The sequence below is a fragment of the Amblyraja radiata genome, chromosome 4 (genome assembly GCF_010909765.2).
Source record: "Amblyraja radiata isolate CabotCenter1 chromosome 4, sAmbRad1.1.pri, whole genome shotgun sequence".
NCBI lineage: Eukaryota > Metazoa > Chordata > Chondrichthyes > Rajiformes > Rajidae > Amblyraja > Amblyraja radiata.
Genome location: NC_045959.1, coordinates 98,480,269 through 98,496,019, shown reverse-complemented (window position 1 = coordinate 98,496,019; position 15,751 = coordinate 98,480,269). Strand labels below are relative to the sequence as shown.

Below are 15,751 nucleotides of genomic sequence, written 5' to 3'. Positions count from 1 at the left end.
TACGAGCCGCTAAGAGCGTCCCGAGCTCCAACGTACCCGCTACGTACATTTTACGTACTTACCACAAGTTTGATTTTTTTTTTAAACTTGGGAGAGCTCTTGAATTACCTCGTGCAGTGGAACAGACGCTTTAGCCTCTATTCAAGAAAGGCTGCAGGGGAAATACTGGGAATTATATGCCAGTGAGTTTAACTGCCGTGGTCGAATAGTCAGTAGAGTTTTCTGAGTGAATGGATTCCATGCATTTAGATGGACAAGATCTGACTAGGGATGGCCAGCAGGGTTTTGTATGTGGGAGGTTGTGTCTCACAAATATGATTGAGTATTTTGAAGATGTGACCAAAAAGGATGAAGAAGGCATTGCTGCAGACATTGTATAAATGGATTTTAGCAAAGCATTCGACAAGGTTCCACATGGTAGACTGCTCTGGAAAGTTAGATCCCATGGGATCCAAGGAGAGATAGTGGATTGAATAGAATATTGGCTTCATGCAGGGTGATGGTGTTTAGTTTAATTCAATTTAGTTTATTATCACGTGGACCGGCCTAAAGTGAAAAGCTATTGTTGCGTGCTAACCCGTCAGCTGAAAGAAAATACATGATTACAATCAAGCCATTCACCATACAGATACACGATGAAAGGAATAACATGGATAATGTTTAGTGCAAAATAAAGCCATAAATCCGATCAAAGATAGTCTGATGGTCACCAATGAGGTAGATAGTAGTTCAGGACTGCTCTCTGGTTCTGGTAGGATGGCTCAGTTGCCTGATAACAGCTGGAAATAAACTGTCCCTGAATCTGGAGATGTGCGTTTTCACACTTCTATACTTTTTGCGGAGAAGAGGGGGTGTCCAGGATGCGACTCGTCCTTAATTATGCTGCTGGCCTTGCCGAGGCAGCATGAGGTATAAATGGAGTCAATGGAAGGGAGGTTGGTTTGTTTGATGGTCTGGGCTGCGTCCATATATTCTCTGCAATTTCATGAGGTCTTGGGTGGAGCTGTTCCCAAACCAAGCTGTGATACATCCCGATAAAAAGTTTTCTACGGCGCATCTGTGGAAGTTGGTGAGAGTTGTTGGCGCATGCCGAACTTCCTAACCGTTCTAAGGATGTAGAGGCGTTGGAGTACTCTCTTGGCAATTTCTTCAATATAGGCGATCCAGGAGAAGTTGTTGGTGATATTGACTCCTAGGAACTTGGATTTTTCAACCATCTCTATTTTGGCACCGTGAATGCAAACCAGTGTAAGTGTACCACTTCACTTCCTGAAGTCGATCACTGTCTCTTGTTTTGCTGACATTGAGAGAAAGGTTGTTTAGTCAATACCAGGACATGAGGCTCTCAATCTTCTTCCTGGACTCCTCCTCATCATTATTTGATATCCAGCCCACAATGCTGGTGTCGTCTGCAAATTTGTAGATTGAATTAGATTTGTAAATGGCTGCACAGAGCACAGTCATGGATGTACAAGGGGTAACGAAGAACCTATTTTCAAATTCTCGCGAAGGCGTGAAAGTGGAGGAAACTGATCACTCAGCCGTTGCCTCAGACGGGAAACCCATTGCTTTCAAACAGTGACCCCTTATTCTAGATTACCCAATAGAAGAAACTTGCATTCATGTCTACCAACTAAACCTTCAAAACTACTAATGGATAATTTGTGCAAACGCCCGTACAAGACCTTCTTCTGTTCTATTTTATTTACCTATTATTGAGTGATGGTTGACAAGAGTGGACGTTGGGCCGCTGGAAAGAGATGCAGGAGAAGCGATAATGTGGAATAAAGTAATGGAAGATGAATTGAATAACCTTCTTGCATCAGGCTTCACAGTGGAAGACACCAGCAACGTGCCTGAAATTCAAGAGTCATGGGGTGGAAGTTTGTGGAGTGGCTGTTACTAAGGCAAAGGTTTGTGGGCAGTTCATAGGGCTGAAGGTGGATAAGTCACCTGGACCAGATGGATTGCACCCTAGGGTTCTGAAAGAGGTGGCTTTAGAGATTGTGGAGGCGTTAATAATGATATTTCAATAATAGAATCAGGAGTGGTTCCTGATGATTGGGAAATTGCCAATATTACCCTGCTATACAAGAAGGAAGCAAAGCAGAATAATGGAAACTATAGGCCAGTTCCTCTCACTTTAGTGGTTGGTAAGATTTTAGAGTCCACTCGACTAAGTGGGACCCGTTGGGTCCCAGCATCACATGGGAGGGCTGGTCCCCCAATGCAATATTCCATCTCTCCACCAATTCCAATATTGGTGGGGGGGGGGGGGGGGGGGGGGGGGGTGTTCTGGAGCGCTAGTATGGGTATTGTGGGCTGAAGGGACTGGTTTCCAGAGGGCTAGTATGGACATTGTGGGCCGAATGGATTCTTGGGCTGGCACCTCAGTCACTCAAGTCTGTTGTGCTGGCAGCTCACTCACTCACGGCTGGTGGGCTGGCAGTTGACACGGCTATTCCTTGAAATTCCATTTCAAGCAGGGTGCAAGGCCACCAAATTCAAGTGCAGTTTCTTACCACTTCAAGCAGGGTGCAAAGCCACCAAATTCGTGCAGTTTCATACAATTTCAAGCAGGGTGCAAGACCACTAGAGACAGCGAGTCGTGACCTCTCCCTCCTCCATCTTGCAGAGACTGAGCCAAGCCCACACTTCTGGGTTTTATAGGGGCGTGGCCTTCATGGTGTGATTGACAGGAGAGAGAATCTCAACATTTAAAAAATACTTATAACTTTTATTTCTCATCTATCGGAAAAATCCTCGGCACCTGTTGAGCGGAGGGGGGCTCGGAGTAAGATGGCCAAAAATCACAACCGTACGAGGTGGCGTTTTTCCTAAAATCAATATAAAGCGCAAACAGGAAGTGGTCAAGATTAGACTTTTAATAATATAGAAGGCAAGGCAACTTTAATTAGGCAAGGCAACTTTAATTAGGCAAGGCAACTTTAATTAGAGAAGGCAACTTTAATTAGGCAACACAGCTTTAGCATTTCCAAAACAAAGGCAACACAGCTTTAGCATTTCCAAACCAAAGGGAACACAGCTTTAGCATTTCCAAACCAAAGGCAACACAGCTTTAGCATTTCCAAACCAAAGGCAACACAGCTTTAGCATTTCCAAACTATATTTTCAAAACACATTAAGGACACTGACAGGTCAGTAAAACCACTCACAGTTTAGTTGACATGTGTTCAGTGTTATTCACAGCTCAGACTGAGAGACGTGACCCTCTCGCTCCCCCATCTTGCAGAGACTGACTGAGGCGCTCAACACTTCCGGGTTTTCTAGTCCCTCCGGAAGGGGCATGGCCTTCAGGAGAGAGAATCTCAACATTTTTTAAACACTAATAACTCTTTTATTTTTCATCGATGGGAAAAATCCTCTTGTCCTACGCAGTGGAGGGGGACTTTGAGTAAGATGGCCAAAAATCACAGCCGTAAGTGGCAGTGTTTTTTCTAAAATCAATATAGAGAACAACAGATAGATTATAAAGGATGTTGCAGTGTATTTAGAAATTCATGATAAATAGGCCAAAGTCAAATTATTTTAAGAAGTAAATAGCAGGACAGACAAAGTAGAGTCAGTGGATGTTGTTTACCTCGATTTTCAGAAAGCCTTTGATAAAGTGCCACATGTGAGGCTGCAAAAGAAGATGAGAGCCCATGGTATCAGAGGGCAGATACGAGCATGGATAGCAGGTTGGCTGGATGGCAGAAGGCAAAGAGTGGCAATATAGAGGGCTTTTCCTGGTTGGCTGCCAGTGACTAGCGGAGTTCCGCAGGGATCGGTGCTGGGGCTGCTACTCTTCACGTTGTACATTAATGATTTGGACGAGGGGATTGAGGGCTTTGTGGCCAAGTTTGCAGATGATACAAAAATAGGTGGAGGGGCAGATAGTGTAGAGAGAGCAGGGACTCTGCAAAGGGCTGTATAAATATGACTCTATTAGAGTGAGCTGTTTATATATTTCACTGTGGGTGATCGAGGGCTTATATATTAGAGTGAGCTGCTTATATATTTCTGTGTATATACGTCTACGTGTGTGTGTGTGAGAGAGAGAGAGATTGAGTGGTTAGAGATTAGAGTGCTTAGATATTTCTATGTGTGCGTGTGCGTGAGAGAGAGTTTGAGATTTTATATATTAGAGTGACCTGTTTATTAATGTTTGTGTGTGTGTGTTATGTTTGTTATGTGCTTACGGGAATCTTGCTAAACATCGATAAGACAAACATTTACCTCTCGCCAAATCTTGATACCCATCCTGGACTTTGATTTGTAAATTCGGGAGAGGGTTATCAGTCTAACGGCGTAGTTTCAGGTGAGTGCACGTGTAGAGAGAGTGGTAGAGAAATGGGGGAGAGAGAGGAGGGGGGGGGAGAGAGAGAGAGGTGGGGGGAGAGGGAGGGGGAGAGAATGGGGGTAGAGAGAAATGTGGAGCATGAGAGGGGGTGGGAGAGAGGGGACGAGAGAGTGAGAGGGGGGAAGAGAGAGCGGTGAGAGAGAGAGGGGGAAGGGGCGGAGGAGAGAGGGGTTAGAGTTTTGCTCTGTGTGTGTGTGTCAGACCTTGCCCTGGGAGCGCTGGATGCCCACACTGGTTACAAAGTGGATACGTAGACGCACACACACACAGGGAAAGTTATAAACAGCTTGCTCTAATGTTTAAACGCTCAATGTCACACACACACAGGGACAGCCATACACAGCTTGTTCTAATATATAAACCCTGGATTTCACACATATACAGAGATATAGAAACAGCTCACTCTAATATATTAATCCTCGATCTCTCTCACACACACAGAGTCAGGGCAATGTGGAGGGAGCTTCGTATTGTGTGTGTTGGACCCTGTCCCGGGATAGCTCGATGCCCACACTGGGTATAATCTTTTCCCTCCTCTCTCGATTTTATTTCAAACACAACTATTTCTCTTTAATGCTGCTACCTTCCTGAATTTTACGATGAAGATTGTGTGAGATATTTCCCTCTTGGTTTCTTTGATCTTGATCGAAAGCTTCTGCCTGGTATGTATATCTACAAGAGCCAGCGAGAGGAGATAAGAGTGAGTTGAGAGAGAGGGGTAGAGAGAGGTCTGGGGAGAGAGGGGGGAAGAGAGTGAGGGGGAGAGGGAAAGAGGGAGAGGGAGAGGGAGAGTGGGAGAGGGAGAAAGAGATACTGGGCAGAGAGGGGGGAGTGGTGGGGGAGAGAGGGGGTGAGAGAGAGAGAGTCATCAGTTGGAAGGGTGAGAGGGGATTTGATGAAGTTTTTTCTAGGGGGAGAGAGGTAGAGTGTGAGACGGGAGAGATAGTTTTTAATTTACTGTAATGAGTCGACTCGAACACACATCAAAATACAACAGATATTTATTAAATCTACATACAGCAAGGATCTGCACTCATCACATCTTGGAGCTGCTATTCATTCTAACTAGCGTAGGCAAGCTCTTAATAATGTGAAGTACATAGCAGGCGGAGTCACTACTAACAAACACTACAACCGGTTAGTATGAAATAGCCAATCTACATCTTTCCTTGTAGAAACAAAAGAAGCATCTGTGGCCAAGCAATATAGGAGAGATGGTAATAATACATTTGCAGAATTACACAAAATCGCCATATCTAACGGGTGGCCTGCAAACCCTTCCGGCCCGTGTGCGATACGAGTCTGCCCCACCTCCTTTCATTGGAGTAGAAACCGGGGTAGCGACTGGCAACCCGACAGGCAGTGAGGGTGACGAGATAGGCGAGCTTGGCACCAAACGTCATGGGGAGACTGCAGTGGGAACAATAGGCGGCAATGGGGACGCGGGACCGACTGTGGGAGGGTACACGAAATGCGAGACATCAGGATGCGGAGTCGCAGGACGTGGTTCCTTCACCGGAAGGATATGTTGACGGTTGTGTCTGTAGATGACTCCGTCCGCTTCGACCAGATAAGAGCGCGGCTCTTTGGCAGGGCCGTGGATGTGTCCCAGACGTGCATAGCCCTTGTTTGTCTGGAGACGGACAACTTGTCCATGAGCGAGACGTTTAAGTGGCTTGCTGGACTTGTCGAAGAAGCGTTTCTGCGTCTTACGTTTGAATTGTAGTTGCTTCTGGATTGCCGTTGGGGAACGAACTTGTGGCTGTAAAAGCTGCTGGGACACTGGCAGAGGAGCGCGGGTTTGGCGAGACACCAGTATGGGATCCCGCGCAATATTCCTTGGGTTGAGCAAGTCCAGGTACACGTCTGATTTGGCAAGGAATGACCGCTCCATGAGTTGTGTTGCACTCCGGACAGCGCGTTCGGCGAGTCCGTTGGACTGAGGGAATTCGGGGCTGCTGGTAATATGTTGAAAGTCCCATCGTTGTGCAAAGTTTTTAAAAGCTTGGCTGGTGAACTGTCTGCCGTTGTCGGACTGGACACGTGCAGGGGAGCCGTGCACGGAGAGGTGATGCTGCAACTTTTCGATAACTGCTTCAGAAGTAGTGGTTTGAAGTAATTCGATTTCGAACCAGCCAGAGTAAGAGTCTACAAGGACCAGATAGTGTTTCCCATGCCATTCGAAGATGTCGATGGCTAACGCGGACCATGGGAGAGCGGGTACTGGGTGCGGCAGTAAAGGCTGCTTTTGCTGATGTGGAGTCAGGCTTTTGCAGACGGCACAAACTTGGAGCCGGGGCCTAACATCGCCCGGCGTGGCTTAAACGGCCACAGGACTTACCATCGCCCGCCGGGGGCTTTAACATCGGAGCCCCAGTTCGCCTCAACGCTGCAGTTGGACTGCTGGACCGCGGGAGAAGAACAAAGGGAAGAGATAAAGTCTTTGCCTTCCATCACAGTGAGGAGGTGTTGGAGACTCACTGTGATGGATGTTTATGTAAACTGTGTTAAGTGTGGGTCTTGGGTTTTTTTGTAATGTAAAAAACTGTAGAAATGAAATTTCGTTCAAACCTAGGTTTGAATGACAATAAATAGCATTCCATTCCATCTCGAGCGGGGTGTTGTGCCGTGCTGGATGACTGCAGACAGCAATCGTAAGATCTCATCAGCAGCCGTGTGTTGTGCTAGGCTGCTCAAACAGTCAGTTGGCACAAACAAAACCTTCATTACTGAGAATTGGTCCTGTTCGGAGAGTTGTTGTTCATTGGTTTTACGCGAGGCTCTAGATAGCGTGTCAGCTATGTGCATGCCTTTGCCTTTCTTGTTGACGATGTTGAAATCAAACCATGTTGCATCATCATTCGCTGTAGTCATGCTGGGGCAGCGTGGATGGGTTTGTTCAGAATGGTGACCAACGGCTGGTGGTCAGTCTCGATAGTCACAGACTTTCCAAAGATAAGTGGTCTAATTTCTTGCAGAAATTACAGGTTTTCCCATAGACAGCACAGAATTGGCAACCTGTAGCATGGAAATAGTTGAAATTTTGACAACGAACTGCAGACCCAGGGCGGGGGTTGCGAGTGGAGAGGTCTGTAAGATTAACACTGCTGCAAATGTTGACTGAAGGGCACAGAGTCAGTATGGGAAGACGTTATCTCAGAAATACGACAGGCATGTTCTGCTTGTTCTAGGGTTAAATCAGTGTTGCAAAGGAGCTCACCTCGTAGCTTGCTGTCAAGCATTCCTCCCACAACCTTCATCCGGTAAATCACAAAAGCGACAGCGTGCAGCAATGTGCTTCAACTCACTGATAAATTGTTCAATTGGTTCGACCTGCTGTAAACGAGCATAGAACTTGGTCCTTTCAATAATGTAGTTAGAGGGCAAGTCACACAGCTCTCTGAACTTTCTGATCAAAACCGCAGGGTCGTCGATTGTTTCAGCAGGCACTGACCTGACCGTCATCTTTGAAAACAACAGGAGCAAAAGTGAAGTTGTCGGCACGATTCATTGATTGCTTGCTTTGTACTGCCAAATTAAGCAGTACAAAGGCACACACCTCAGGGGGGTCATTTCGATGAACGATGCTAGCATAATGAGTATAGTCATGATCGAAAAGACGCCAGCATTCAGCAATGTCAGAATCAAAGAGAAGAGGACTTGGACGGCGACACGAGTTTGCCATGATTGAGATTAAAAACATACAAAATAATTAGAAACAAATAAAACCCGATAAACATGAGCGGAGTGGACAAGATTCACGCTCTGACACCATGTAATGTAAATCCAAACACACATCAAGATACAACACATATTTATTAAATCTACATCCAGCAAGGATCTGCAGTCATCACATCTCTGAGCTGCTATTCATTCTAACTCACGTAAGCAGGCTCTTGATAATATGAAGTACATAGTGGGTGGAGTCACTACTAACAAACACTATAATTGGCTAGTATGAAATAGCCAATTTACACTTACATTACTTTAGTTTCATTGATTAAGTATTAGGGCTAATTAGGAGGTATTAGGAGGGATGAGAGGGGGGTAAGAGAGGGAGAGGGAGAGGGAGGGGAGAGGGAGGGGAGAGAGAGCGTGAAAGAGAGGGGGAGAGAGAGGGGAGATGGGAGAGGGAATGGGGAGAGGGGGCAGAGGGTAGAGAAAGGGAGAAGAGAGATATAGAGAGAGAGAGGGAGATAGAGTGTGGCAGAGAAACGGTGACAGAAGGAGCGATAGAAACAGTGTGAGAAGGAGAGAGACAGCGACCATATAAGGGAGACATAGTTCAGAGAAACAGCTCAAAACAGGCCCTTTGGCCCACCATATGTTCTCCAGCTGGGACTCACAACCCCTCTTTCCCCCTCTCTCCCTTCCTTTCTCTCACCTCTCTCTCACCCTTTCTCCATCTCTCTCTTCCCCTCTATGTCTACCCCGCTCTCTGTCTTCCCCTCTCACTCTCCCCATTCTCGCTTCTCCTCTCTCCCCCCATTCTCCCTCCTCACTCTCCCTTCCCCCTCTCGCTCCTCCTCCCTATTCCCCCCCTCGCTCCCCCTATCTCTATCTCCCCTCTATCCCAACTCTCTCCCTCGCCTCTCCCCCCTCTCTCTCGTTCTCTCTCTCTCCCTTTCTCTGCCCTTTCTCTCCCTGCCTCTCTCTCTCTCCCTCTCCCTCTCTCTGCCCCTCTCCCCCACTCTCTGCTGCTCTCAACCCCCTCTCTCTCCCCCTCTCACTGCCCCCTCTCTCTCTCTCTCCGCTCTTCCCCTCTGTCTTGCCCTCCATCTCTACCCCCTTTATCTCTCCTACTCTCTGTTCCTCCCTTGCTCCCCCTCTCTCTCCTCCCTTGCTCCCCCATCTCTCTCTCTACTCTCTATCGCTCCTTCTCTCCCCCTCTCTCTTTTCCCCTGTAGGCTGAACCAGGCCGGAAACAAAGCCCAGACCTAGGTTTTAGAGCCGAGCTTTCACGCGGAGAACGCATGAGGATCGCGGGCCTTCAGGAGAGGGTGGGACGGCCTGGGCCCATTGCTTGCCCAATGATCCAGAATGCGGCATGTGCCTCCTATTCTGATCCCTGGAAAGGTTGCTCAGGTTCCAGAGAGGACGAGGCATCGCTGGACGAGTTGCGCAACTCCCTGGCCGATTTTGCAGTCGATTCCTTTGCCGCCGTGTCCGGCCAGAAGCCCAGTGGCAATGTGGTCTTCTCGCCCCTCAGTCTCGCCTCCATTCTCACCCACCTCCTGCTCGGTGAGCCCCGTAGGGTCTTTTCTGTGCCATTAGGGAGTCGATTCCGGGCCATCGGAGATCACAAGGTCATTTTTGTAGGTGTCAGGAAGTCAGGAGGGTCATGCAGTCGTTTCAGGATTGTGAGAAGGTCAGGGGGTTGGTTTCCGGGTTGTCAGAGGGTCACAGAGGCCGTTTCCAGGGTATCAAGGGTTAAAGGGATAATTTCCGGAGGCATCAGGAGGTTGTGAACCTTCTTTAGGTATGGGAAGAGGAAAGAATTAGTTAAGACCAAAGTTGGACCCTTGAAGACCGAAAAAGGTGAATTTATTATGGGGAACAAGGAAATGGCAGAAGAGTTGAACAGGTACTTTGGATCCGTCTTCACTAAGGAGGACACAGACAATCTTCCTGATATAGTAGTGGCCAGAGGATCTGGGGTGACGGAGGAACTGAAGGAAATCCACATTAGGCAGGAAATGGTGTTGGGTAGACTGATGGGACTGAAGGCTGATAAATCCCCAGGGGCTGATGGTCTGCATCCCAGGGTACTTAAGGAAGTGGCTCTAGAAATCATGGATGCATTGGTGATAATTTTCCAATGTTCTATAGATTCAGGATCAGTTCCTGTGGATTGGAGGGTAGCTAATGTTATCCCACTTTTTAAGAAAGGCGGGAGAGAGAAAACAGGGAATTATAGACCAGTTAGCCTGACATCGGTGGTGGGGAAGATGCTGGAGTCAATTATAAAAGATGAAATAGCGGCACATTTGGATAGCAGTAACAGGATCGGTCCGAGTCAGCATGGATTTACAAAGGGGAAATCATGCTTGACTAATCTTCTGGAATTTTTTGAAGATGTAACTAGGAAAATGGACAAGGGAGAGTCAGTGGATGTAGTGTACCTGGACTTTCAGAAAGCATTTGATAAGGTCCCACATAGGAGATTAGTGGGCAAAATTAGGGCACATGGTATTGGGGGTAGAGTGCTGACATGGATAGAAAATTGGTTGGCAGACAGGAAACAAAGAGTAGGGATTAACGGGTCCCTTTCAGAATGGCAGGCAGTGACTAGTGGGGTACCGCAAGGCTCGGTGCTGGGACCGCAGCTATTTACAATATACATCAATGATTTGGATGAAGGGATTCAAAGTAACATTAGCAAATTTGCAGATGACACAAAGCTGGGTGGCAGTGTGAACTGTGAGGAGGATGCTATGAGAATGCAGGGTGACTTGGACAGGTTGGGGGAGTGGGCAGATGCATGGCAGATGAAGTTTAATGCGGATAAATGTGAGGTTATCCACTTTGGTAGCAAAAACAGGAAGGCAGATTACTATCTAAATGGCGTCAAGTTGGGAAAAGGGGAAGTACAACGGGATCTGGGGGTCCTTGTTCATCAGTCTATGAAAGTAAGCATGCAGGTACAGCAGGCAGTGAAGAAAGCGAATGGCATGTTGGCCTTCATAACAAGAGGAGTCGAATATAGGAGCAAAGAGGTCCTTCTGCAGTTGTACAGAGCCCTAGTGAGACCACACCTGGAGTATTGTGTGCAGTTTTGGTCTCCAAATTTGAGGAAGGACATTCTTGCTATTGAGGGAGTGCAGCGTAGGTTTACAAGGTTAATTCCCGGGATGGCGGGACTGTCATATGCTGAGAGAATGGAGCGGCTGGGCTTGTACACTCTGGAGTTTAGAAGGATGAGAGAGGATCTTATTGAAACATATAAGATTGTTAAGGGTTTGGACACGCTAGAGGCAGGAAACATGTTCCCGATGTTGGGGGAGTCCAGAACCAGGGGCCACAGTTTAAGAATAAGGGGTAAGCCATTTAGAACGGAGACGAGGAAACACTTTTTCTCACAGGGAGTGGTGAGTCTGTGGAATTCTCTGCCTCAGAGGGCGGTGGAGGCAGGTTCTCTGGATGCTTTCAAGAGAGAGCTAGATAGGGCTTTTAAAAATAGCAGAGTCAGGGGATATGGGGGGAAGGCAGGAACAGGGTACTGATTGGGGATGATCAGCCATGATCACATTAAATGGTGGTGCTGGCTCGAAGGGCCAAATGCTCCTATTGTCTATTGTCTATTGTCTATTGTCTATTGTCTATTGTCTATTGTCTATTGTCTATTGTCTATTGTCTATTGCGATGGTCATGGGGTTGTTTTCATGGGGATGGGAGTTCAAAGGGGTAATTTCCAACATGTCAAGCGGTCGTCAAAGGTACAAGGGAGATCATTTCTGGGGTATGAGAAGGTCATGGGTGTTGTTCCCAGGTTGTCAGGAGGTCAAAGTGGCCATTTCTATGTTGTCATGGGTCACGGGACCATTTCTGATTCTTCAGGGGATCACGGGAGGTAATTTCCCAGCTGTTAGAGGGTCACAGAGTAGTTTCCATGTTGTCTAAGGTCAAAAGGGGTGTTTCCAGTTCATCAGAAGGTCATGGGGTCATTTCCATGGTCATCAGAGTGTCACAAGGGTCGTTTCCTGGGTATTCGAAGGTCACTGGGGTCGTTTACAGGGTGTCAAGGGTCAAATAAATAATTTCCCTGGGTGTCAGGAGGTCATGAGGGTCATGGGGCCATGTCCAGAGTCAAAGAGGTAGTTCCCTGGGACCTCAACTTCACGGGGCCATTTCAGGTCAGAAGGGGTCACGTGGCAGTTTTTGGGGTCAAAGGTGTCGTTCCCTAGGTTGTCAGAGGATCACAGGGATCATTTCCAGGTCATTAGGGGATCACGGCGTCATTTCCAGGGGTTGTCAGAGGATCAAGGGTTTGTTTCTGGGGTCGTTATAGCGTCGCCGGGTCATCAGTGGGGAGTCGCAGGGCCGTTTCCTGGTGGGGACTCATTTCTGGGGTCGTTGGGGGTTCACGGGGTCGTTTCCGAGTCTTCAGGTGGTCGCAGAGTCGTTTCCGTCGAAGGTTGCAATTTATCGAGCATGGCAAGTGCTCACGGGACAGGGGTGGGAGGTTGCGGGAGGTTGCGGGAGGTTGCGGGAGGTTGCAGTAGGTTGCGGGAGGTTGCGGGAGGTTGCGGGAGGCTGCGGGAGGCTGCGGGAGGTTGCGGGAGGTTGCAGTAGGTTGCGGGAGGTTGCGGGAGGTTGCGGGAGGCTGCGGGAGGTTGCGGGAGGTTGCGGGAGGTTGCGGGAGGTTGCAGTAGGTTGCGGGAGGTTGCGGGAGGTTGCGGGAGGCTGCGGGAGGCTGCGGGAGGTTGCGGGAGGTTGCAGTAGGTTGCGGGAGGTTGCGGGAGGTTGCGGGAGGCTGCGGGAGGCTGCGGGAGGTTGCGGGAGGTTGCAGTAGGTTGCGGGAGGTTGCGGGAGGCTGCGGGAGGCTGCGGGAGGCTGCGGGAGGTTGCGGGAGGCTGCGGGAGGCTGCGGGAGGTTGCGGGAGGTTGCGGGAGGTTGCGGGAGGTTGCGGGCGGGTGGTTGCGGGCGGGAGGTTGCAGGAGGGAGCGCTGCGGGATGTGTGGGGAGGGGGGAACGAGGGGGCGCTGCACTGTGGGAGGGAAGTGGAGGGGGAGAGGAAGGAGCACCGCACTGCGGTTTGGGAGAGGAGGGAGGGAAGGGGGATAATGTCTAGCTGACTATCTCTCCCTCTCCTCACTCCAGGGGCCAAAGGACATACGAAGGTGGCCCTCGAAGAGGCACTGCACTACAAACACCATTTCAAGTGTGTTCACCAATCCCTCAAGCTCCTCCTCAATGCCAGTCGCTCTCTCACCTCCACGTCCCAGCTCTTCGTTCGGGAGGGTAAGTCCCCTCCCCTCTCGCCCTCCAGCTGTATCATCCCCTCTCTATCCCTGCTCCCAGTGTATCTTGGAGTCATAGTCATTGAGTCATAGAGTCAGAGTCATATATATACAGACACAGAGCCACAGAGCTATAGTCATCGTAACAGTTAGAGAGACATGGAGGCATTGAGCAGTAGAGTCATGGAGCTACAGAATCATAGAGTAATATATACAGAGCCATAGACTCTATGACACTATGCCTATTGCACTGACTCCATGACTCCATGGCTTTGTGACTAAGACTATGTCTATGACAGTGGCTCGATGGCTCTGTGGCTCCTACTATGACCAATTAACCTACAAACCTTACGTCTTTGGAGTGTGTGACGAAACCGAAGATCGTGGAGAAAACCCATGTGGTCATGTGAGAACGTACAAACTCCACACAGACAGCACCCGTGGTCAGGATCGAACCTGGGTCTCTGGTGCTGCAAGCGCTGCAAGGCAGTAACTATACCACTGTGCCACCCCTATGACCATGACTATGACTCGATCGCTCTATCGCTCCATGACTATGAGTCTGTGACTCTGTCTGTGACTCTGTCTGTGACTCTGTGACTGTTTATTTGAGTCTGTGACTGTTTCTTTGAGTATGTGACTCTGTGACTCTAACTGTGACTGTGTGACTGAGTCTGCGAGTCTGTGACCCTGTGACCCTGTGTCTCTGTGACACTGTGTCTCTGTGACTGTGACACTGTGACTCTGTGATTCTGTGACCCTGTGTCTCTGTGACTGTGACCTTGTGACCCTGTATCTCTGTGACTCTGTGACTTAGAGTGTGACTCTGTCACTGTGACTCATGACTATGACTGTGACTATGAATACGACTCGATGATCATGACTAAGGCCATGAATCTATGTCCCTCTGACTCTCTCTCTCCCCCCCCCCCCCAGGTGTGTGCCTGAAACAATCTTTCATTGAGCGCTCCGAGCATTTCTATGGTCAGCAGCCAGAATCATTGACGCACAACAGGACGGAGAACGTGGAGTTGGTGAACGCGCTGGTCCGGCGAGCAACCAAGGGGCTCATCCCACACATGTTGGACTCCGTGTCTGATGATACCATCCTCATGTTCATCAACGCAATTATCTACTCCGGTCAGATGGTCTCCCCCTCATATCTATCTATCTGTCTGTCTGTCTGTCTGTCTGTTTGTCTATCCATCCCTCTTCCCTACCCTTCCCTCCCCCCCCCCCTGTCTGATTATCTGTTTGTCTGTCTGCAGTGAGAGAGAGGTATATATATATACTAGACTAAGTGGGACCCGTTGGGTCCCATGTTCACACGGGAGAGCTGGTTCCCTAACGCAATATTCCACCTCTCCACCAATTCCAATATTGGTGGCCAGTGGGGGGGGGGGGGGGGGGGGGCTTTCTGGAGCGCTAGTATGGGTGTTGTGGGCTGAAGGGACTGGTTTCCAGAGGGCTATGATGGACATTGTGGGCTGAATGGATTATTGGGCTGGCAGCTCAGTCACTCGGGCCTAGTGGGCTGGCAGCTCAGTCACTCGGGCCTGGTGGGCTGGCAGCTCAGTCACTCGGGCCTGGTGGACTGGCAGCCGACTCACTCACGGCTGGTGGGCTGGCAGTTGACTCACTCACGGCTGGTGGGCTGGCAGTTGACTCACTCGTGGCTGGTGGGCTCACACACACAAATACACATGCACACACACCCTCCATCACACACACACCTCCATCACACACACACACTCCATCTCACAGACACACCCACACTCCATCTCACACTCACATACACATCCTCCATCTCACACACACACACCATCTCACACACACACCCGCACAATCTCACACACACACCATCTCACACACACACCATCTCTCACACACACACTCACGCCATCCATCACACACACACACTCACACATATCATATATATGACAGTAAAACACTCCTGAATCTACTCACGTGGTTGAGTGTGGCCTCTCCCCTGAGCGGGACTTCCGCAGTGAGCGGGACTTCCAGAATGAGCGCAACATTCAGTTCAAGCAGCACATTGCAGACCAATCCTCTAATTCAGTTCAAGCAGCATAGTGCTGACCAACCCTTCAATTCAATTCAAGCAGCACAGTGCAGACTCACAGTTCAGTTCACTCATGGCATAGACTCACAGTTCTGGACTCAACTCTCACGGTCTTCCGGGGGTGATTGACTCACATCCAGCCTCTGGGGCTTTATTCTCCTGACCCCCGGAAGGGGCGTTACCTTCATCACGGTGACTGACAGACGAGAAGACCAATCTGCGAATCTCACGATTTTTTTTAACATTCATAACTTTTTTTATTATTTCACCGATCGGAAAAAACCTTGGGGCGGTTGGAGAAGAGGAGGACGGTGAGTAAGATTGCGAAAAAATCATAGTAATATA

General features: G+C 48.9%; 1 protein-coding gene across 1 annotated transcript in view; it reads left to right on the top strand.

The window, feature by feature from the left end:
- The first annotated feature begins 4,072 nt into the window (after positions 1 to 4,072).
- Positions 4,073 to 15,751, top strand: part of LOC116972585 (factor XIIa inhibitor-like) — a 17,513-nt gene continuing 5,834 nt past the window's right edge. The window contains exons 1-5 of the mRNA XM_033020402.1: positions 4,073 to 4,321; positions 4,916 to 5,025; positions 9,271 to 9,604; positions 13,184 to 13,324; positions 14,260 to 14,463. Of these exons, the coding sequence (XP_032876293.1) occupies positions 9,337 to 9,604; positions 13,184 to 13,324; positions 14,260 to 14,463 (613 nt within the window). The 5' untranslated portion in view covers positions 4,073 to 4,321; positions 4,916 to 5,025; positions 9,271 to 9,336. The remainder of the gene's footprint in view (positions 4,322 to 4,915; positions 5,026 to 9,270; positions 9,605 to 13,183; positions 13,325 to 14,259; positions 14,464 to 15,751) is intronic.